The sequence below is a fragment of the Telmatherina bonti genome (assembly GCF_933228915.1).
Source record: "Telmatherina bonti genome assembly, chromosome: 6".
Lineage (NCBI taxonomy): Eukaryota > Metazoa > Chordata > Actinopteri > Atheriniformes > Telmatherinidae > Telmatherina > Telmatherina bonti.
In genome coordinates this window covers 16,674,509-16,697,474 of record NC_136624.1, presented here as the reverse complement: position 1 = coordinate 16,697,474, position 22,966 = coordinate 16,674,509, and the positions used below count along the sequence as shown (strand labels likewise).

Below are 22,966 nucleotides of genomic sequence, written 5' to 3'. Positions count from 1 at the left end.
TGATTATTTCTTTTGTTGCAGCCTTGGAACAGCTGCTGTTTCTACTTGTTCCAAACAACTCAGTCTTTGTTACATCCGAGTTGTTATGCAGTAAATAATCTGGTGAGAAAGTCTTTTTGAACCAGGAAACTTGGGTGAGTACTTCTCTATTCTATCACATAAATAATGTGTTTAGCTGAACTTAGAGCTTGGTGTTAGCTTTAAATCAATCCAGCCTGTGATTACCCAACAAACACAGACCAAAACACCCATAAGCTTCCAACCTCAAAAGAAAAAGTGTGAAAGTACGGTGGAAAACCTGAAGCTCTAAATCTAGCTAAAAGTCTTTGAAACAATGGCAATAAGTGGCTCTGAGACTATGCTGGAAGCAGCTTCAGTTTACGGAATATTTTGACCCAAACATCCGTTTCACAGCAAGGGGTAAAGGCTCTGACATGCTGCTGATTAACAGGGGCCGGGTACTGAACACTGCTAAGTTTCCCAGACTGTAATTTTCCCTTAATAGCAGCTGCTACATGAGGTTTTCATCTTTTTTTTTTTTTTTTTTTTTTTTGGGAAAATCAACTGACTATTCCCATGAAAGTACATTTCCATGGGTGGTATAGAAAACGCATGTTTGACATGTCTGTTTATAGTAGTCACAGATGAATGAAAGTTTTTTTTCCTGCAGTTTGACTTCAGTCACAAATCTTGAGTCCTTATTTTATCGTGATCGTTTTTACCAGCAATGAACCACTAAATATAGCCATGGCTCTAATGGCTATTTCTTTCATGTGAGCCAACATAAGCATAATGTCGAATGAACCCGCTGTTAAGGAAACGTTAATACTGTTCTGTTGCTGAGCTTTTAAATATAGCCTACACTCATTTTCCATTTCCAGCCTGCCAGGTCCAGAAATAGCTTTTTCTGTTAAGAATTTCTCTTCCTATTTCATCTTCCAAACACTTTGCTGGCATTCACACAAAGCCAAGATGAGTCTGTGTTTTTAAGATCAGAGTTTCATGTTTCTTTAGCCTTTTGCTCCAGAGTCAGAAACAGAAAGAGGCAGGAAGTGGAATACAAGGGAAACTTGGATGATCTGGAGCTTAAAAAGCAGGCAGCTTTGATCCCAGCATTGCTGTAATTTGATGTAAGATGTAGATACAATATGTGCACTCACACTTGTTTCAATGCAGCGTTCCTATGAGATGGTAAAGGGACAGTAAATGCTATTGTATATTCAGAGCTTAAAAATCTTAATTTGAAATGGGTGAAAATGTATTTTATCTTAATTGGTATGACATGAGGTATTACATGACAGCTTATTTCAAGAGCTCTATATAAAAGTTTGTATCATGTCTTTATCCCTTTTTGTTCTCAAATGTTAAGCCTTCAAATATGCACTGAAGTGATGGTTGAAATGTTAGTTTTTCAAAGGAGTCACATGTTCCTACTGATGTTTTTCTCCAGATCAGGGATATTCAACTCGGTCCTACGAGGTCCACAATACAGCAGGTTTTCCATCAATCCTTGCTCCAACACAACTGACTGAAATTATTGAGTCTTTGTGCATCATTTAATTTGATTCAGGTGATCTAAAGCAGAAATACATGGCAAACCTGCAGGATTGCAGACCTCATAGGACCAAGCTGAATACCCCCCGCTCCAGATGAAGAGCCTTCTAAAGATTTGTTTGGTTTGGTTGAAAACCAGTTTTTTTTTCTTTTCAAACCTTCAAAGGCAAATATCAGATAGCATCTACAAGACCTAAAAATAAAAAATAAACAATGGAAGTATATTCCATTTTAATAACCACTGAGAAATAATGCAGAAAAAATGCTTTATTGGTGTAAAATTGGAATGTTAAAATAATTTACAAAGGAAAATAGCATCTAGTTTTTAAATTGGACATGAATAATTTTTTAGTATTTGCTTGTTCATAGGTACTGAAACAATGCACCATTGGGATTCATTTTGATTAGATAAATGAAAGTAAAGCAGGGTTTAATTAGTGTCATTTAAAATGACATTGCGGCACAAAAAACAGGCTAAAAAGTATGTTACTGGATTTCATTACAAACTGGAAAAAAAAAAAAAAAAGTATGAAAAATATACAGTTAATTACAAGACAGGGGAAGAAATATCAGATTTTAAATGTGAGTCATTAAAGGAGCATTTGGTCTATTGTGGGTTTCTTAATGCCTTTTTTTTCTACTTTAGGAATTTTCCATTCAAGCTGGTCTAAGTAAGAAAAAAAAAAAAAACTCTTCCACGAGCAGCAGTTGTGTGTTTGCATTACATTCCACAGACAAAGTTTCATGTTTCAAGTTTGACTTCTTATATTTGCATATGCAGGAACACGTGCACACACTGTCATGTAAACTGGATCTGAAAGTTCTTCCACATCTGTTACCGCCATTATTTTTATGTCTGGTCTAAGTGTGTTGGATTTGTAACATAACAATGGATCCATGGGGATAATTAAATCAGCAGAAGCTGAGCACATGCAACACATACACACACACACACACACACACACACACAAACAAGATAAAAAAATTAAAAAAAAACGTTCGGCAAAGTTGAGGGGGTCACATGTGTACACAATTGGAAAATGGAACAAGGAAACACATGTTCCATCTAAATGTTTGCATACCTACCCGCACAACTGTGTATAAACACACATGAATGAAAAACAAGCTTATTTGAGTTTTTAACGTCTGTGTTTACCTGGACAGCAGTCTTATTGAGCACCGATTTAAATTTATGCTGTACTGAAGTCACTAAATATGTTTAGGTCTGTCTTAATTTATTAGGATTAAAACAAGAATGAGGCTGGAGTGAACCCACCATGTTATGAAAGACAAGTTTATTTTTGCATTTCTTGTGGCTACAGATGGGGGTAGGAATGTAGATTGACCGGTAAATTGAGAGCTGCGCCTTTTCGCTCAGCTCCTTCTTCACCGTGACAAACTGAAACAGAGTCTGCATCGCAGTCTTGCCTGTCAATCTCCATCTCCATCCTTCCCTTCGTCATGACTCAGACATTTGTGAACTTTCCAAATCCACAAACACATATAGATCAGTCAAGAACATTCCCATTGCCCCTGCAGGACCCTACAAAGGGTGTAGAGCTGGTCCAATGGTTCACAAACGGAACGAAAACTACACCACTTGTCTTCAGTCCAAGGTTCCACTATCCAGTGGATCCTGCTCTTCAGATCCCCATCTGGCTCTAGCTGAAGTTAAGCTTTTTTTGACAGGGGAATCCACCAGATGTTTCCAACATCCTCATAACATGTTTGGGCCTGCCGGGTCTGACTGGCATGATGCCCCAACAGCTAAACCGACTCATCACCAGGTGAGTGATCAGTTAACATCTCCACCCGTTTGTTTACCTGAGTATCCAAGAAATGACATTTGTGTAGTGTGTTACTATTAGTGGTGTAGTCCAAAGTATACGCGGGTATATGGAGTACTCACTTCTTTTTCAGTCAGCATTGAGTACACCCACTTCTAAACCCTTCTGATGCTGCTTTTTACATTTACGTACGTATTAACATCCCTACACATGTAGCTTCGTCAACCAGCAGTTCAGCTAAGGTAACCAATGCTTCGCTGATGCAGTTAGCCATCAGCTGCGTTAACTTTAGCCTGAACCAAGACATAATAAAGATATATGTATGTATGTCTCTTCTATATAACTTAAGAGCAGAAATTATGTGACAATGAGCAAATATACTAATATACTGGGTTAATTTTTTCTATTTCTAAAAAAAGTGCAAAAAATTGAAATTATACCCACTTTTTGAAAGCCCACTACACCACTGCTCCCAATCACACCCCTTTAAGTTTTACTGCCATTGCTCATTGGTGTGTTCAAGTGACTCCAAATACATCTAAATATCTGAAATCACCCCATCACACACACTTGTCATTTACTTTTCTTGTTTTATTTAAATATTTATCTTCACTTTTATTTACTGTGTTTTACTAGTTTAAATATGTAGCTATTGTTTATGTTGAACACAACACAACCTTTATTTATTATTAGAATAAGTTAATTTCATTATTACTTTTGACTTTTTTATTTAAACCCCAGTGTTTTCAAAATTGTGATCCTTCAAACAGGGTCCATGCTTGCTCAATCTGCAGTTTAAGTTCAGTTAAGTTTATTTCAGGCTTTATACTTGGATTTGTGAGGAGTTATTTCTAATTTTTCATTTGGCGTTTAAAGGATTTATTTAGATATTTAATCATCACTGTTATGTAAAGCACTTTGCACTGCTCTACATAAATAAATTTAGCTAATTTCATTATCTCTTGCTAGGATTTGCTTAAAAAAAAGTAAAACACAATAATGATCCACTCAATATAAAATTAGACTGTTTATTTCTCTCAGTTTGGATCTTTTCCCCTTCTCAAAAACAGAAGTATAGCAGTACACTTGTTTAATAGAAAATGAGAAAAAGAAAAATCAAAAACAAAAATGGCAACAACAAAGTTATACATTTTTATTTATTTTTTTCTTTCCATGTTTTGGAAGAGTAATATCATATAAAAATATTATATTACATAGAATAGAACTTTACACAATTTAAAAAAAATACACAATATCAACACATATACCATTTACAGCCCAATCCAGAGTCGCATCAAGGATCAATATGTAAAAAATGTTAAATACAATAAACGCACGCATGTTGGAGGTTTTATATAGAAAAAGAAAAAAACAAAAAAAACAAACATAACAAAACAAAAATAATTATGGTGTTTCAAATCCTTTTCCCATTGAGCTGCAGAAAACAGCTGGCTGGAAGTTCAGAGATAAAAACTAGCCAGAGACATGTGGAATGAGTTAAACTGATAGTTGGATATATGTTAAAGACAGGCAGACACAATGTGGCTATTCTGATGTCTAACAAACTAAATAACATGTTCATTGAATTCATTAAGCTGGTAGGTTAGCTAAACCAGGTTTAAAATGGCAATTAGCTCTCTGAGCACAACCTGAATTGTGGTTACTTAACATAAAAAATGCCTTAGCTGATCGATGAATGTAAGACAATTATAATTTTTTAAGCTGGGTAATAATTGATGAGCCAGGTCATCAGAACTTTGCCATTTTAGCCAGTTAGTGCGAATTTAGCAACAAACTGGCCAGTGAACAATTTGGGCAGGGGGGTTATATCTCTTTTCTTTTAAATTGTAGGTCTGTTGCTTCACTGCCAGTAAAAAGTAAAAATCAAATGACATCTCAATACTGACAGCAGCTGTTTTTCTATTGTAAAGTTTTTAAACCATTAATTTTAAAAGACCTTTTGCCAAAATGTACCCACGTTACAGACATAGTTGCTTCATGCTGTACATTTATATGCTACCTTTCCACAACAACTATTTTACGATAAAAAAAATATTTGAGAAGCTTTAATCTGTCGTATGAAATGGGACACTAACTGGTTCATGCAGAAACAAAGACGTCTTTCACTACTGACTCATGACCTTCTTAAAGACTTTAAAATTTGTTTCCAGGTTATAGGCTATGTTAAGCTAACGGTGAGCATGACTTAACATCAAGACCTAGCTAATGATAAATGTATCACAGTTAAGATTTACCTCCAATTTTCTTGGAGGCTGCTAATGGGTGATCACACGCTGTATTTTTTCGACATTAGAAACTGACCCTGAATACATATTGTGCCTGAAAATAAAGCAATATTAAAACGCTGCTAGCAAAGAAGTGACATAGCAATTGGACAGAAGCCCAGTGTGTCTTTTTATTGTTTTTCTTTTAAGAAAAACCTTTTAAAAATGAGGAAAAAAAAGATCCTTTAAACCACAGTATACTTTGTGTTCAAACGAGGAGAACTATGATGCAATACATGAGATTATGTAATAACTTGTCCAGTGTACTGACATTTATTTTAATGGGTTTTAGGAGGAAGGGGGGTCGTGTCAACCAGCCAGTCTAGCAAAACACAGTACACTCCAATAAAATCTTAGACCGCAATCTTTCACCGTACAGAAAATCAACTTAAAATTGGACATAAATTACAACATCAGGACTGTCACAGTAATGTTATTTTTTTCCCCCTTTTGAAACTGATCAACTGTGAAAGAGCATTAACTGCATTACATTGCTGAGATGATGAATACACAGCTGTAAACTTCACCTCGCAAATGGACTCACGGTTCTGGATTGGGCTTCAAACAAACCCAGAAATGCATAGGGAGTATGAATGATCTCTCTCACACACAAACACACATAAAAACCAACAAAACATTTTTGGAAGGCTTTTTTTTTTTTTCAGCATGTTCATTTTTTTTCTTGCATTACAAAAAATGTCCTTATTTTTTCCTCTTTTTTTTTTTTTTGGCCACTTGATTGTGTAAAAAGCACTGGGACAAGTTTGTTCAGCTGGACATGAAAATACTTACAGTACATGATATTCAACAGTGTGCTTCTCATTTATTTTTAGTGCTTGTGGAGAAATATAAGTCCCTTCATGTGCATTTAGTTTATAACATGTTCAGTCTCAGAGGGGAGTGTGAGTGGCTCACAGCCCTGAAATCATCACTGTACAATGAAATGTACACCACCTGGTTCTCTATGTTGCACACTATAAAAAAAAGAAATCCATGAAAGCCCATAAATTTACACACAGAGGTATAAAACACTTGTGCAGAGTCACATACACCCTGCCTTTTTTCCCCACACATGGTTTTTCTCAAAGCGAGCAGCTGGATTCTGACTATATTATGTAACATGAGCAAAGAGTGAGACAGCGAAGGGAACAGAGGCCGATTGTTCCTGCCAAAGTTTCCAATCCATCTCAAGACAAAGGTTACTCTGTCTACTCCTGCACAGTATTCTTACTTCTATTATTCCAATGTGATACACAGTGTTGTAGTATAGTATCTATTGTGTGCAAAAGTGTTTTGCACACTGCTGTGCAAAAGTTTAGATTTTTCAGACATCTGTCTTGGTTGTTATTTACCTTGTATATTGTGTACAACTTAATTCAAATGTTTTGTTTTTCCAATTATCAGCATAATAATACCTTTGTAGGAGGATTTTGTTGCTTGTTAAAGCAAACACTTGAGAATGTTTGCTCTGATGCAGTATGATGCATGAGTTGTGGCTCCCTACTGCGACTTGTCGGGTCCTATAGAAGACACTACATGCGTCATATCTGAATGTGTGAACAAACAACCTGTTTGGTCTATTTTCTTTATTTATTAGACTTTCTAAAAAATGTCAGTCACAGCACTTCTGTACTGATTAAAGTCTTGATGACTATTTGAGATGTAGAAAATTAAACATCTGTAATTATATCAAGCATTGCAGAATATTCAGGGATGATTTGGAATAAATTTGCAAAGAATTTAATAAGATGTAGAGTGAGACCTAGTGCATTGGTTTCCCAAAGAGCACAAGAGGTCTGTGAGGTTTTACTTAAAATCAAGTCCACACAGAGATGAGTTGAGAGGGATCCACGTCATTAAGATGAAAGCCGGATTTTGGGAGCCTGTAAGCATGAACTTTTTGACACCAAGTCCTAAAGTGAAGAAATGGAGGTCATCAAAATCTGCTTAACAACAAAGTTTTGAAATACTTTAACACACTTTAAAACACTTGGTCCCAGACACACCCGATCAGTTTTTATCCATGTACTGTGTGGTTTAGGGAGGTTATGGTGCACGATGACAGCACTGTAGCAGTCAGCACTGCAGCCTTACAGCAAGATGGTTGCTGGTTTGAGCCTCAGCTGGAGGAGGTTTTGAACAGTTGCCTTGCTGTGGGGAGTCTGCATGCTCTCCCCATGTATGCGGCGGTTCTTTCTGGGTACTCCGGCTTCCTCCCACCCACATGACATGCATGTTAGGTTAGTTGCTGTAGTTGATCACTTATCGCCATTGATAAAAGTGTCTGCCAAATGATTATAGAATAGAGTAGGTGACTGAGCTAGTGGAGCTGTGATAGTGGAGTAGTTCATGTCTATTTTTTGGTATAGATAGTTGCCATAAATTTTGGAAGTTTTGTCAGTTTATGTAATTTTGAAATCTATTTTTGCACAGCACTGTACATCCATGTAGAAAAGAACACAAAAATGTTTCTCTGCTCTCTACACAATCAGTGTATAATACTGTGGGAGGGGTACAGACACCCATCCATCCATCTTCCACTACTTATCTGGGGCCCTCTATTTTTGTTATTTTGTAAATTTGTGAAGATATTTTACCAGAAATGAGAAAATGACTAGATATTGTAAAATCAAAACAGGACATGTAAACATATACAGAGCTACTGGAAAAACTGTGACTCAGTTTGAAAAAGTGCATATTTTGCTACCAGTAGTTTGTTTGTGACTAATTGGGTAAATCCATCTAGATGCATTCTTTTTCAGTAGACACACATCCACTGAGTTCTCACGCACATACAAGGAGGGTTTGAAACATCCTGGTGTTTTTGACCTGTCTGCAATGACGCCTTATCTTTCTATCTTTATGCTTCTAAAGGATTAACCTTTTCTGAAAAACTGTAGAGAAGTTTCATTCCATCACTGTTACCAAAAGGTCCTTCATGTAGTTAAAATCACACCATCTTCTTGCAATAAAATTTTGGTTCTAATTTTTTTCTCACTGATCCCTTTGTGTGTTTTATCTCAATAAAGAGGGCAAATGTGGAGCATCAGCATGTGTTCTGGCCTCAAATCCGATAGGGAACCCTAAAAATGTTTCCAAATAATATTACAAAAATGGGATCAAAGAATTCCTATTTAAACACTCGGTTCTGTTCTGCTGACACAGGATTTTTGGCTTTAAACAGTGACTTTGTATAAGAAATAATAACTTATTGTAGCAGTGTCTCGCCGTTTGGCACAAAAATGAAATTCTCAAAATGCTTCAGGTACATTGTTTTGGCAACATAATCCTCTGTGTGGCACTTCCACATGCTCACCTGATCATTTAATTCCAAATACTTTATATTCAAAACAATTTAATGAGAAAAACAGCAACAAGCATAAAAATACAAAACAAAAAAAACAAAAAAAAAAAGGAAAAACACAAACAGTAATAAGTTTTTCCTTTTCCATTTGATTTAGTAAAAAAAGAAGCTGTTTTGCAGATTTGATGACATCATTTTCTTAACCTCATAATGACATTATTTTGTCTTTTTTTTAAATATATATAATTGCGACAAATGTAGAAGTCTGTCTTTGAACAGCAGCTGATAAATAATTCTATGATTAAAAGTGAGCAGCAGTAATATGGACTTCTACATTGGGCCCATTTGTTTAAACCAGTGGTGGGAAATCCTGGTCCTCAAGGGCTCCTCCCTGGTCCAAACACACTTGATTCAACCAGGATCCAGGGTTTCCCAGCCATTGTTTACACCAAAATCAGCTTCCTCGCAGACACAGTTGACTCTTCTGTTGAGTCTCACTCTGCTTTGAAAACACAAATGAAATGCACAGACTGACCAAAGCAACTTCTCTCCCTACTATCACTAAAATTTCCTAATATTACTTCACTTTTTAATAAGGCAATTTTCTCTGTATCACAAGCACATAGATTCATGTGTACCTGTGCTCTGCTAATTCAAACAACTGAAGTGACCTTACCTTTCTTTTAAATTTTCATTTATACTTTTAATGTCAGAACCAGTAAAAATGACTCCTAAAAATGCCACATAAGTGCGTGCTGACTTTGGAACAACGTTGAGAATACCATGCTAAATAGCTACCAACAAAGCTTCAGTTTTTTATTTTTATTCCACTCCCCCCCTGCACTGTGGTCATGTTTTCATTGAGAATATACTGTATAACAGCAGTACAATGTTGTGCAAATGTGTCGGGGCGGGGGGGGGGGCTGTGCATGCAAGTGTTTGGATGTGTATCATCTGGACTCTGCGTTCAAAGAATTATTGCAAGCCTGTGTATATATTTGGACCGCCACCAGTAGATATGTTTACAATTCTTCACATATCACGTCTCCTGCCTGAGCAAGATTGATTGTGAAGAGATTCATTTGTGTGTGTTTTACAGATCTAGTGGGTGGTCTAAAGTGTTGTTATTGTCCTCCAGATTATCGCTGGCCAGTGGGTTGCGGCTGATGACCAGCTCCAGTCTGTCTCCAGCCTCTGTGATTAGAGGCACCGCCAGGCAGCAGTCAAAGTCCCTCGTCCTGACATGGTTCACCTGAACAAGGACAAATGGATAATAGTTCCTCATCTGGTTGATTATCGGTCAGAGAAACATTTAAACCAGCCGTTGCTTAGGTTACAGGATCTTTGTTAAATTTATTTCATTTTAGCCTTTCTTATATAAGCAGATTGAATTGTAATATAAATATAACCAGACAGGTTTGGTGAAAACCCAGACTTAGACAGGTAACTCGTACTGAGTGTTTAATTCAAATCTTATGGCAAAGACAGCTGTCAGGACCAGATGGTCCCTTTTTCAGACCACTGTCAGTCAGTGAACGGTGTCATCACGCCTTCATTCAGGGGTGTCCAAAGTCAGTCCTTAAGGGCCACTTTAGGATGTTTCCTGCTGCAGCAAACCTGAAACAGTTTAATGGGTCAACATGATTTGGCAGAACTTGACAACAAGCTGATAAGGAGAGCAGCCCTCGAAGACCAGAGCTGGACACCCCTGCATATCTGTTCCTGCCAGGATCAGTTGTTGATGGTGCCAAACAATGTTTTGTTCCTAACAAATAAATCATGGCTTTTGCTCAATCTTGCACATTTTATGAGTGAGGAGAAAAGGATGCAGAAGATTTGAATTGAGTCAAGTCAATTTTTTTATATGCTAGTTGAAAGAGAAGCAGAAGCAAACACAAACTACCAGTAGTTCTCAAATGACAGCGGAGTGAGAAATCTGAGCAAAATTAAAAGCAAGTGCATGGATGCACCTTGGTTCTATGAGGTTTAACTAAAAAACTCTGAAAAACATTAAAACAACCGAGTTATAGTTTCTGCCAACCAGAGGACCATTGAATAAGCTTTATTCCTGCACTGAAGGGTGAAAACTCCAATAGGAAAATCACATCAAGTATTTGAGTAAGTATTTAGTCTAAGAAGGAATAACATGTCTCAAAAGAGATTTTACTAACACACTGATCCCAACACTGTTGAGCGAAACTACAAGTGAAGTCACAGAATCAATTAAGAAAGCAGGTAAGATGGCTTCAACATGTGGTGGCACCATAGCAGCACAGTATCACAAATGACTGGCAAAGGCCCCTGATTACATGGTTATATTGCTCATAACATATAACATTAGGATACTGGTTCTTTTTTAGCATTTTGAAATGACTTTGAAAGTAGCATTTAATCAGAAAGTATGAGGGAATAAAATAAACAAAGCAACTGTAATCAAACTGTGAGATACCAGGAGGAGCATATAACCTGACTCTGCTGACAAACTGTGAGCTCAGTATGGGTGTTACAGAAACACAAATTTAGACCTGACCGAGATCTTACAGCACTGTATTAGTTATTTGACCATTTCTGTAGTAGAGATGAAAAATACTTGGAATTGGGTCGGCACCTGCAGTTGCAAAAAAGAGTGGTTGGCTGCAATCTTTACTGAAAACTTTTTGACAAGTTTAACTCTAAATGTCATTTCATCACCTCTAAAACAAAGCGAGCCATCTTTATGGCGACTATCCTGCCATACTTTCCTTAATTACAGTTGAGGTTTTTGAGAGGCTGCTGTAGAAGAAGTCTCTTCTTGTTGAATGTTTTTCCAAAAGCCTAAATTTCTTCCCATATGTCCACTACACATGTTCTGTGGAGCCTATTCTGATACAGCTGCACGAAACACAAAAGACAATGGCACACAGCTTGCAGCCATTTAGGCCATTTACACAAAGTGCACCTCAAACAGAATGAAAAATACTGCATCATCTGTAGTTTTCTCTTTTATATTCTGGCAGGTCACCGAACAAATTATCTGCATCCAACCAAGATTCAGTTTCAGTTACTTTGAAAGTCAAAGTATTAGGAAAAACAACAACAATGTCTCATCAGTTCCATTCCCCATTTTCATAACTATTTTGTCTACAGCTGATGCTGAATGGTTGTCTTAAGAATTTAACTTCATAATAAATCAACTGCAGATTAATAAACATTGCATACAAAACTACAAGTTGAATTAACAGAAGTATGTCTACATCTTCTTAGATTGTTAAATTATGAGTGGTCTCCACCATCTCGCCTGGTATGTCTACACCCAGATTACCATTACCACAAAGTTATATAATTCATTTTTTCCCCTCCAAAAACATCTGAACAAAGAAAGCCTCTGTTATTTAAGAAATGAACTCCTAATTCACTTTTTCTTTGAATATTTCAAGGTCTTCAAAATATACCTGTGTTTGTGTTTGCTTTCTAGAAGACAAAATATAATCCAGCTGAGTGGATGCATTAGTACTGTAGGTTATCTATATCAATTCATTTTAATTGTTGATGCAGACATTTAACTAGATCTGCTGTTATTTACTTTGTATGCATCTTATTCCTTCAGATAAAACCATCCACAGAGTCATCTGTTCCTCAAATAAAATGGTGGACCTCAGCCTGGAATCCTGTGTTTAAATGTGCACGTTGCATACGGTGTTAACCGAACCAGCACTGCTCAGAAGCTGAATATTTTTTTTCAGCCTTGTTCTTTATTGTTAAACAATTACCTGCAGGATCCTGTCGAAGGGTTTAAGCCCAGCTCTGTCAGCCGGCCCGTCAGGTCTGATCATGTTCACATAAACACCTTTTTCCAAGAAGCCGTCTGACACACTGAAACCAAAATCATCGCTTTCTGGGTCCTTTATCACAGTTACCTGGAAAATGACAACAGAAGGATTCAAGTTTTGTTTATTTCTTGCTCGAGTAAAATGATTACCGTTTTTAGTGGGAGTAATGACTAATTTTGTGAAGGAATGTATCAGTTTGTACTCCTTGTAAAGAAAAGCTGCCTCATGTAAGTGTCCAGTGAAAAGTATTGACAGCAAATTTAAAATATGTACAAAACCCTGCTAAATGTGAGGCATTTTGAGATATAAAAATATGGTACAATAAAATATTTTAAAGCTTTTCTTACCTTTCATGTGACCCAATACCTGAACAGTTCAATTTAGGAACAAACAAATCTTCAAGAAAAAAAAATCAAAAGATAAATAAAATGTAGAGGTGGTGGCATAAGAAAAGACCTGATTAAACCGAAACTTTGTTAAAGCACCTTATGATTTAATCCCAGCATTCAGTCTTCTTGGTTTACACACCTGTCATGAATGAAAAAGATTGATCAACCCTCTACAAAGTTTAGCTGTTCTCATTGGATTTTCCTGACATTTACTTAGTTTCTTGCAACAGCAGAGGTCATGATTCATAAATAACTTTAAAAGGATCAAGGGGATATCATTGCTGAAAGGCATAAGTCAGGAGAAGGGTATGTAAAAAAAAAGTTGCACAGCAGTGGATATACCATGAAAATGGAGAAAATATAGAACAAAATGGACATTCCATAAGTCCTGTGTGTTTTCTGATGAAAACACAAGTTGGAACATGTCAGGAAGTCTTCCAGGAGATATACAGCAACACTGAAGAAGATAGAGGTTTTTCTGCCATATACTTGTTGAAAATGATTGGTTACTACAAGCTATCAGTAAACTTTGATAACTATCTCCTGCATCATTCGTACATCTATGGTGGAAGCTTTTTAAATAAAACATTGAAATGATTCATATTTAAATAAATAAATACAATATGTTGAAATAAATATAATTTTAATTAATATCAACTATATCACCATGGAATTGTAAAACGAGGAAACATGTCAAATGTAATTAATTCACATAAATCCAAACACAATATTGTTTCCTCATTAGACAGTTTCATGGTCATTCTATATATTTGTCTGTTATTAATTAAAAATTTATCAAAATTATATTTATTTAAAAATGTTTTATTTATTTATTTTATGAATGAATGAAAATGAAAACTAAAAGGGTTCTCTATATTTCAAAAGTGTGAGGGAAAATGTTGTCATACTCAAAACTGTGATTAAATTAAGAATTGCTTCAACAAAATTACTTTAAGGGTGTGCACATTAATGCAACCAGCTTACTGTTTTTCCATAGTTTTTCCTTAACAGATTTCTTTGTTTTTGAGTAGGACAGGTTATGAATCTCATTAAATGTGGGAAAAAGTCAGTCAGTAAAAACAACCAATGTATTTTCTCCGTGGGAACAACACACCCCATTCTCCTCACTAGGGGTGATACAGGTGGCTTATATGTGAAGCCATTCATCTGAAAAGAAAAACATTAGTAACTACAAGCTAATACCTGTTGAAGGATGATTGGACTACTGTACTGTACATTCCAAACAGTGTTACATAATGCTTGAGGGATAGAAGAGTAGTCTACAAAGCAAACTTAAATCAATACAAAACTTTGAGTCCTTTATATCAGATGCTTATGTGCTCTTGCTCTTCTAATTTCCTCATGCTAAAAAAAAGACCTCATCAAATTTTGTTGAATTCTTTTAATGAAATTATGCAAGTCTTAAAGTAGCATTGCACAACTCTCTGATCATAAAAACATGTATGTTTGATTTGTTTTATTGGCAGTCACACTCATAAACACATATATATATATTCCTGGAGTCATTTTTACCCTGGAGCGTCCTAATGCTGAGAAAAAAAACAAAAAAAAAACAAACTAAAAAATAAAAAAACGGTACTTTTTTGTTTTGAATGCCAAGTCATTGTACAGCAGGGTTTTACATTCCATACTGTGTCACAACCAGCAACTGGATATTAGCAGGCCATTTTGGATGTGCACCATGGTAGATTCACCAAAATATGCAAAATGCTATTGTTGGAAGATGTAAGGAAAAGAAAGAGTGAAATGGACAGAGTAAGAAGGAAGACAAAAATGAACATTGGCTTGACTACTAACTGGAGAGAACTCAGAGAACAGGTGGGATGTGTGCATATTTTTATAAGCAACAGCAATGATACTGTCTATTGAAATTCAGAGGGAATCACAATGTGATACAGAACAGGAAGTGCTTGGTTAATGGATCAAACTGAAATACGGACTAAGCAAAATGCATAGATTTAATTTTATGGCATTAATATGGCATTTTTTAAACTTTAATTTTCCACAACACATTAAGTCAGTTGTTTAATCTCGTCTTATCTTTTGTTCTGTCTTCTTCTGTTCTGTCCCGCCAGAACTGATAAAGTTTTTGTTCTGGGGGATTTAACATTCATGTTGGTGATGAACATGACAGTTTCAAAATTGCCTGTAACTCTATATTAAATTCAGTTGGATTTTCCCAAAATGTCCACAGACTGACTCATTCTCATCATCATACTCTGGATCTTGCTCTGACATATGGCATCAATAGTGATCAACTAACAGTTTTTCCTTATAACCCTGTTCTGTCTGATCATTTTTTAAATAACTTTGGAGTTTACTCTACTTGACTACAAAATGGCTGAGAAGAAAATGAATTATAGTCGATGTTTGTCAGATAGTGTTGTTAACAAATTTAAGAAGTCCATTTCAGTAGTATTTCCTACAATACCATGTGTTAACTTGACAGAAAAAAACTTTACTCTGACACAGGCTCATGAATGTGTTGCTAGAGTGACAACTTTAATGCGTATAACATGAGATAATGTTGCTCCCCTAAAGAAGAAGACAACCAATCAGAAGAAGCAGGCCCGTGATTTAATTCCCAGCTTCACGCTTTAAAACAAATATCAAGGCGTTTGCAAAGACAATGGCGTTCATCTGGTTTAGAACAGTGTCACATAGTCTGGAAAGAAAGTTTAACAAAAAAGCCTTGCGTGTGGCTAGAACAGTTTATTATTCATCATTGATAGAGGAGAACAAGAACAACCCCAGGTTTCTTTTCAACACTGTAGCCAGGCTGACTATGAGCCATAGTATGGGACCCAACTGTCCAGGTTATGCTCTTTGCTCTCATAGTTATGGGTAGTCTAGCCATCCATTTCTTATGTAACAATGGGGACGTCACCTGATACACTGAGAAGTATCTTGCTCCATTTCTCTAATATATTGATGTATTAATATATGCCAATGTTGCTGTCTCTAACTTATTTCTCGTTTTTTCCGCAGGTCTTCCTGAATAAGTGCAGTTGTACATGTCGGTCTGTCTTTCCTGTCCTCTCCATCCCAACCAGTCGAGGCAGATGACTGCCTTCTCTGAGCCGGGTTCTGCGGGAGGTTTTCTTCCTGTTAAAAGGGTGTTTTTTCCTTCCCACTGCTGCTTCGTGCATGCTCAGGATGGGGGACTGGATCAAAGTCATGATTCAGTGCAATCAGTTGGGTTCTTTTATAGGCTATGCATGAATTGGCTTGAAATGATGTGTATGTAAAGTGCCCTGTGACAACACTGTTGTGAAGTGGCGCTATACAAATAAAGCTGAATTGAACTGAATTGATTCGAATTGAATTGAATTGAATTGAATTCTGTCTTTCTTTGCCTTGCCGTGGCTAATTTTACCCTTTTGGGCTTTGTTGCTGAATTATGGCTGGAAATAAAAGTTAAGTGCGAATTATCAGCCTCAGGAGGCTGCAGGTCAAAGACAGAATGTGAATAATGAATGTCTGTGTTCCATCAAAACAAGTCAGACACACACATTTTCAAGGTTGGTAACTTGTGCAGAACTGCTTTACATTGTGTTTTCAGTTACTGCAGCACTTTTTTTAGTCATTAAACACAAGGTAACTCAGTTCAGGAAATATATAATGGCAATGTTTCTCAGGCAGTGTTTGACATGCAGGGCAGTGGTCTTGAGGACCACTGCCCTGCATGTCTAAAGTATGTTCCATCAAACCTAATTCACATAAATAAACCTCTTCATAAGTTCGTTTCCACAATGTTCATTATAAACCCGCTAACAAGACACTCATTTAATTCCTATGTGTTAAAATAGGGTTGCCTCTGAAACATGCAAAGCTGTGGTACATAAGGACCAGGATTAAGAAACACTTACTAACTGCATACTACAAATCTTTGTTTTTGTCTTACTGTGTTATGAAAGGAACCCCACCCAAAAAAAAAAGTTTTATGACTATTTCTTATTTGATCAAAAAACCAAACATATATGGATCAAAAGACTTTGATAATCCAACATTTCATGTCACATGTACACCAGGCCTGTAACAGAAAGCATGAACATGATTTCCTCAGTTTTTAGTAAGGAATCGAGCCATCCTTTTAAACTAAGCTTCCTATGTAATGCACATCTCGTCCAAGACCAGAAACTGCATCATGACAGAATTTTAAGAGTTCTGAACTCACTTTGTGCAGCTCCAGAGGCGTTGGTGATAGAATTCCCTGCATCTCCTCTTTGATCCGACGAGACTCCCACGTTCTCTCTGATACTCTCAGTGAAGCTTTGGGTTTGGGCTCGTGGTGCAGAAGAGGGGAGTGGTTTTCCTGGTGAATGTGGGAGCCCTGGTGCAGGTGTGCTTCTTGGCTGAAATGGGCTTCTTCATGCAAGTGGACGTCTGAGTGGAACAGGGACAAAAGATTTTACTGCTTTTTTGTAGAGCAAAGGAAATTGCATTAGTTTTGTGTTTTGAGAAACAGCCTCCCTTTGTTCTGTCACAGTAACCTCTGACCTTGCAAGAGGTGGGCATCTTCATGTAGATGGGCTTCCTCGTGCAGATGGACACCCTGGTGGAGGTGTGCACTCTGGTGAAGTAGGTTCCCCTGATGAAGGAGAGAATTCCTCCTCAGTGGGCTCATCCGGCTGTGACTCAGTATGGCCTCAGTTGGAGGTTTGTTGACACCATCTACACCCAGACTGATGGCTGTGCCTGTCATGATGGACGCCTGCACAAGAAAATGTATCAGTTGTATGTGTGTGCAGTGTTGGGTATACCCTCCACACAAACTAATATAAAAAATATTGAGTTACTTTTGGAAAAACATAAAATGTCTACCAATAATGATATCTATAGTACAGCAGTTAAAACAGGAAACCCCTGTGAGCATGTATACAAAATCTAAATCTAAACTTTTTACTATAGTGCAAGTTACTGCTTTTATTATATCTGAATATTCAGGTGAAAAAGATGTTTTCAGTATTGTTTCAGATGTAGAAAATGAACACTGTCACCAACCTTAATGCTAAAGATTTGCAGGTTGATTTAGATAATCACAGACCTCTATTTCTCTGAGTAGCTCAGATTGGCCACAGGTTTCCAGGTCTTCTAGTGCTTGACACCAGAAACTGTCATCTGGATCCAACAGAATACCATCAGGCTGCTGGCCTAAAAACCTGCCACACAAACACAGGAGTATTTTAGTCAACGTTTATTACTAAATAAATACATTTTAAACCACCTAAAGCAGAAGAATGTGTGAATGGGGACTGAGTAGGGGGTGCCTGATGGGTGTGTCAATGGGGTGTGTGTGAGGCAGGGATGTTATGAGATGTGTGTGTGAACGGTGTGTGGGGAGGGGGAGGGGGGCAGAGGGGCAGTGCAGTGCGAGATTTGTATTGTGCATAGTGTGTGTGTGTGTGGTTGGAGGGGAGGGAGGGCCTTGGTGTCCTGGGCCCTGGGGTCTGCGTTCCGTCTGTCCTGGATGGCCAGTTCCCGGTGGAGCCAGGCTTTGTCTGTCTAGGCCTGCTGCTCCCTGTCCCCCCTGGGGGGCTCTGGCTGTGCCCCCCCCTCTGCCACCTCCTGGGTGGATACATGGCTGGCTCCGGAGCAGGGTGGTAGACGTCTGTGCTTGGGGATGGCTGCTGGCTGCCCGGGCCTAAGGCTTTCTCCTGACCTTCCTCTTGCCTTTGTGTGTGGGGTGGGTCACTCTTCTCTGAACACGTTCCACTCTGTATGTTCTGCATGTGACACAGTCACTGAGTCATCTGCAGGTTTATTTACTAACAATGGCTGGTTTTCTTTCTGTGTGTCTCATTTAACTTGTAAGTCCTAGGTTTTCCTGATAGTTGATGGCTTCGTCCTCCCGCAGGGGGAACGTGACTCCAGTGTGTGGATGTGTGTATATATAAGCGGGTGTGTATGTGTGCTTATGAACATGCAAATGTATGTGTATTTCTGTTTTCTCTTCTTTTCAGTTCTCTTTTTCTGTCCCTCTTCTGTCCGACCACAACAGCCAGAAATAAAGCTCAGGACTTTATTTTGTAGCTAAAAGATTATTTCAGCTTTGGCTTTCTTTCATTTCCGCTTATGTCAAAGGAACAGGTCAGATCAGGCAGATCTAACGCTCTTCCCCGTTGGTCCTTATCAGAACGTCAGGACAGCAGCCTGCACAGGAAATGAACAACTGTATAGAGTTAATGTCCTATTCGCTAGGAATTTCTTTTTTGTCGGCCTTCATTGGTCTCTCCCAGCTCAAGTTGCCATTTAGCCAATCAGAGTTTAGCCAACTGACGACATACACATCACTCATTAAAAGGTATTTAACAACCTTTAGTTTTCCTTTAGCCACTGCATCATTTAACAGTGGATTAGTTTATGAAACCCATACATGCACATCCTTTTGACAGCAGACAGTTAAAGCTGTCCTCAATTCAAAACTTTAACATAACATTTACATCTCCTTTAAAATTTCCTTCGAAACTGATTGCCTGCATGTGAGCAGTTTGGAGAGTACTAGCAATGTGTACTTGTACATTTATGTAACGGAAGCAAGGCACATCTATAAATTGCAGAAAAAAACGTCGACTGCACTCTCCCTGCACGGGCACTACTCTCGTCATCAATAAAGCCGATGAGAACACACAGCAGGGTCTGTATGGGACAAGGCTATTTGTTCTGGTTAAATCCAACATGAGTAATCTTTTAACACTGAATGTCCCCAACTGACAAGATTAATTCACTTTCACTGTGCAGATCCCCCCCTCTGCCCCGCCCCATCCTTCCTCTATTCATCTCCTCCCCCTGCAGAATTATATAATGTCTGTGAATGTTATTGTGCTCAGATAGCTTAGCCTTCTGACTCACCAATGTAAACACACACAAATGATTTTCAGATACTCAGTTCATCTCACTTTATGACTCAACCGCCACATGTGGCCCTGCACCAACACACCTGATTCAAATCAAAAGGCTCTAAGAGTTTTTTTCTTTTATCAACTTATTATTATATTTTAGTCATGTGTGATACTGGCCCTCGAGGACTGGAGTTTGACACCTGTGCCCTAATGCATCCGGGTAGCAAACAGTAAACAACAGTGATAGCATGAAGCTAGCAGCTAGCCTTGTAGCAACTGTTAGAGAGTGTGAAATTTACTCGTTGGGTTTGAAGTGTAGCGTTTGAAAATATTTTAGTTTTTATGGACAAAAGAACAAACAAGGCCTGGACAAGACTTCCCCTATAGGTATATTGTCTAAAGACTTAACAGTAGCTCTGTTCCAGCCCGGGTTAGAGAAGGTTGCTGTTCCTAAAAATTTCTAACACATTTTTCCAAAGATTCCAGGGAACATTGAAAGACAATATGAATAATATATAACATTATAATATAATATATGTGTTGAACTTCTTATGGTTCAACATTTAAAAAAGAGTGTTGAGATAAATTTATTTGGTTTCTTGAGTCAATGGGTACTAATGGAGTGTAACGTAGTTGGTAGCCACAGAATAAGAAAAAAAACCTTCAATATGGAAAAATATACATGGAGATTGTGATCATCTTTTAGTAATACAATCATAGTGGGATGATTTGAAATTGAATCGTGAGGTAAGCTAGCTAAGATTGTGCACCTCTAGTTTAAAGCCATTCATAAAAAAATATGTGAATAAGTGAAATTATGTGTAAATATCAGTGTGTGGGGGCGAAGAATAAATAAAGATGGCAAACAGCGCTAATGAAAAATACTGAAATGAACACAAACAAAAACAATAGGAAAACAAAAAGTCATTTATGTTTGCTTTGCCCATGTAAACAGGTACATCCATTCCAAACACTCTCCCATGAATGCTTTATGATGGTTTCTTTAGGCAAAACATTCACCAGAGCAGTAAAAGCTATTCTGTACCACAATTTATATTAAAATGGATCAACAGAAATACTTTTTCATTATCTGAATATAGCAGCATTTTTTGACTTATGAATAAAATGAATAATACAAACTGCACTTTTGTTTTCTTCTTTAAGACTGCTGTTTTTGTAACTTTATTAAAATGACACAGAAAAAGACATTTAAGATTTAATAAAAAAAAAAAAAAAAAAAAAAAAAAAAAAAGCCCCAGCAAATGGGTTTAATTTGAAATGTCAAATTTGAAAATGAAAATGCATTAGCAGAAAGGCTTTTTCATTTCAAGGTCTGCATTATTTGACTGACTCATAAATAAAACTAACGATAGATCGTCCAAACTGCATTTCATTATCACCCTGAAGACTGCTCATTTTATGACAACTTAAAAGAAAACAAAAAGGACATTGCTTTTTTATTTTCACAATCACCCTACAAAAAAGGTTGCAGAATTCAATTGGATTTCACAGTCCCAAGCAGCGTAGGAAAGTGATGTCAGTGACCACTCTTCTTCTTCAGCCCCCAGTCTGACAGTGCTTAATTAAAACTGCAGCATCTCAAATAGTAAAGAATGCACTGGGAACACTCGTAAAAGACACAAAACAATACACTAAACAGAAACACAATAAATATATACAGATAAGAAGGTTTTTTACCCAGGTGGTTTGTCCCAGTCGTCCTCACTGAAGCCTCCGTCACTAAATGGGTAGTTCTTCCACCGTCCAGGGGGAGGTGTGGTGCTACGCTGCTGCTTGGCGCTACGCCACTCATGTGGATGAAGGGCAATACCAGCTGCTTGGTGACTGTATGTTCCTGCAAGATGGAGACAAAAAAACCCAAAAAGAAACATTAAGCCATGTTGTATCCAGCTGTTATAAAGATATTTTATTCTACGGACAAAATTCAACAATTGTTGAGTTTCTGGTAAAAGCCAACACTGAATGTACGTTATATACTGCAAGTATCTTACCCTGGCTGCCGTAGCCTGCGTCCAGTCCGGACCCATCCCACGATTCCATGGCAGAGTCCACGCTGGGTATAGTTGTGGAGTAAAGCTCTGATAGCTTATTGGTCTGTTGGCTGTCCGTCAAATCATCCTCATCGGGATCACTGATTTCATTCTCTGTTGTGTCCTCTACCTCTGCTGCTGCCTTCCTTTCCTCTAAATCTGAAGGGGAAAAAATAACTTTGAATCAGTAATACATTTATGTTTTCAAGCCAAGAAGCTTCCTTATTTAGTTGGTGGAGATGTTTTTAGTCCAGCTTGCCTACATCAAACTGACCACGATTGACTGCTTTGGAAAATCTGTTTGGATAGCATTACTATTAAACAATCAGCCTTCCATAAAAAAAAAACAAAAACTAAAGGATTTGAGATTATGATTTTACATGGTGTGAAAATAACTTAATTGTAAATGGAGAGAAAGATGTGGGATACCAGAAGAGAATAAATTCGGATTTAGATGTCAGTGGAAGCTGGTATGATATAAAAAAAAAGTGCAAAATAATTGCAGTTGAGTTGTATTTAAAAAAAAACATCAAAAGATTATAGTCAATTTATTTGTCCATGCTCAAGTTAGAGTAGAGTATAATGGGACAAATGTGGCAAAAACTGTGTTCTTCTAATAATGTAGAGATTTGTTCTTCACACTTTCTATATTTAGTACTTGAACCTTCTGATCTGTTGTTGGTGTTGGCAAGTGTTTACTAAGTCATGCTCTTCATCCTGAGAAGTAGAAATAAATGTTAATGCAATTTGTTTGATCTTGCTGTCTTTGCTTTGTTCAAATAACAGACATTTGTATTAGTCAGGTATTGCCAACCTTTAAATCTAGTTTAAAAATGCTTTATAAGGCATGGATGCACAATTCAGATGAGCTCACACCATACACTTAAATATGTAGTGTGTGCTTTGTTACTACTTACAATATTG

At 37.3% G+C, this 22,966-nt stretch overlaps 1 protein-coding gene across 1 annotated transcript in view; it reads right to left on the bottom strand.

The window, feature by feature from the left end:
• Positions 1–10,023: 10,023 nt before the first annotated feature.
• The window catches only part of grip2b (glutamate receptor interacting protein 2b), a gene marked incomplete at both ends in the record, with an annotated part of 193,282 nt that continues 180,339 nt past the window's right edge, over positions 10,024–22,966 (bottom strand). Inside the window, 7 exons of the mRNA XM_079242856.1 lie at positions 10,024–10,182; positions 12,680–12,826; positions 17,327–17,535; positions 17,650–17,863; positions 18,197–18,311; positions 21,690–21,846; positions 22,004–22,201. Of these exons, the coding sequence (XP_079098982.1) occupies positions 10,024–10,182; positions 12,680–12,826; positions 17,327–17,535; positions 17,650–17,863; positions 18,197–18,311; positions 21,690–21,846; positions 22,004–22,201 (1,199 nt within the window). The remainder of the gene's footprint in view (positions 10,183–12,679; positions 12,827–17,326; positions 17,536–17,649; positions 17,864–18,196; positions 18,312–21,689; positions 21,847–22,003; positions 22,202–22,966) is intronic.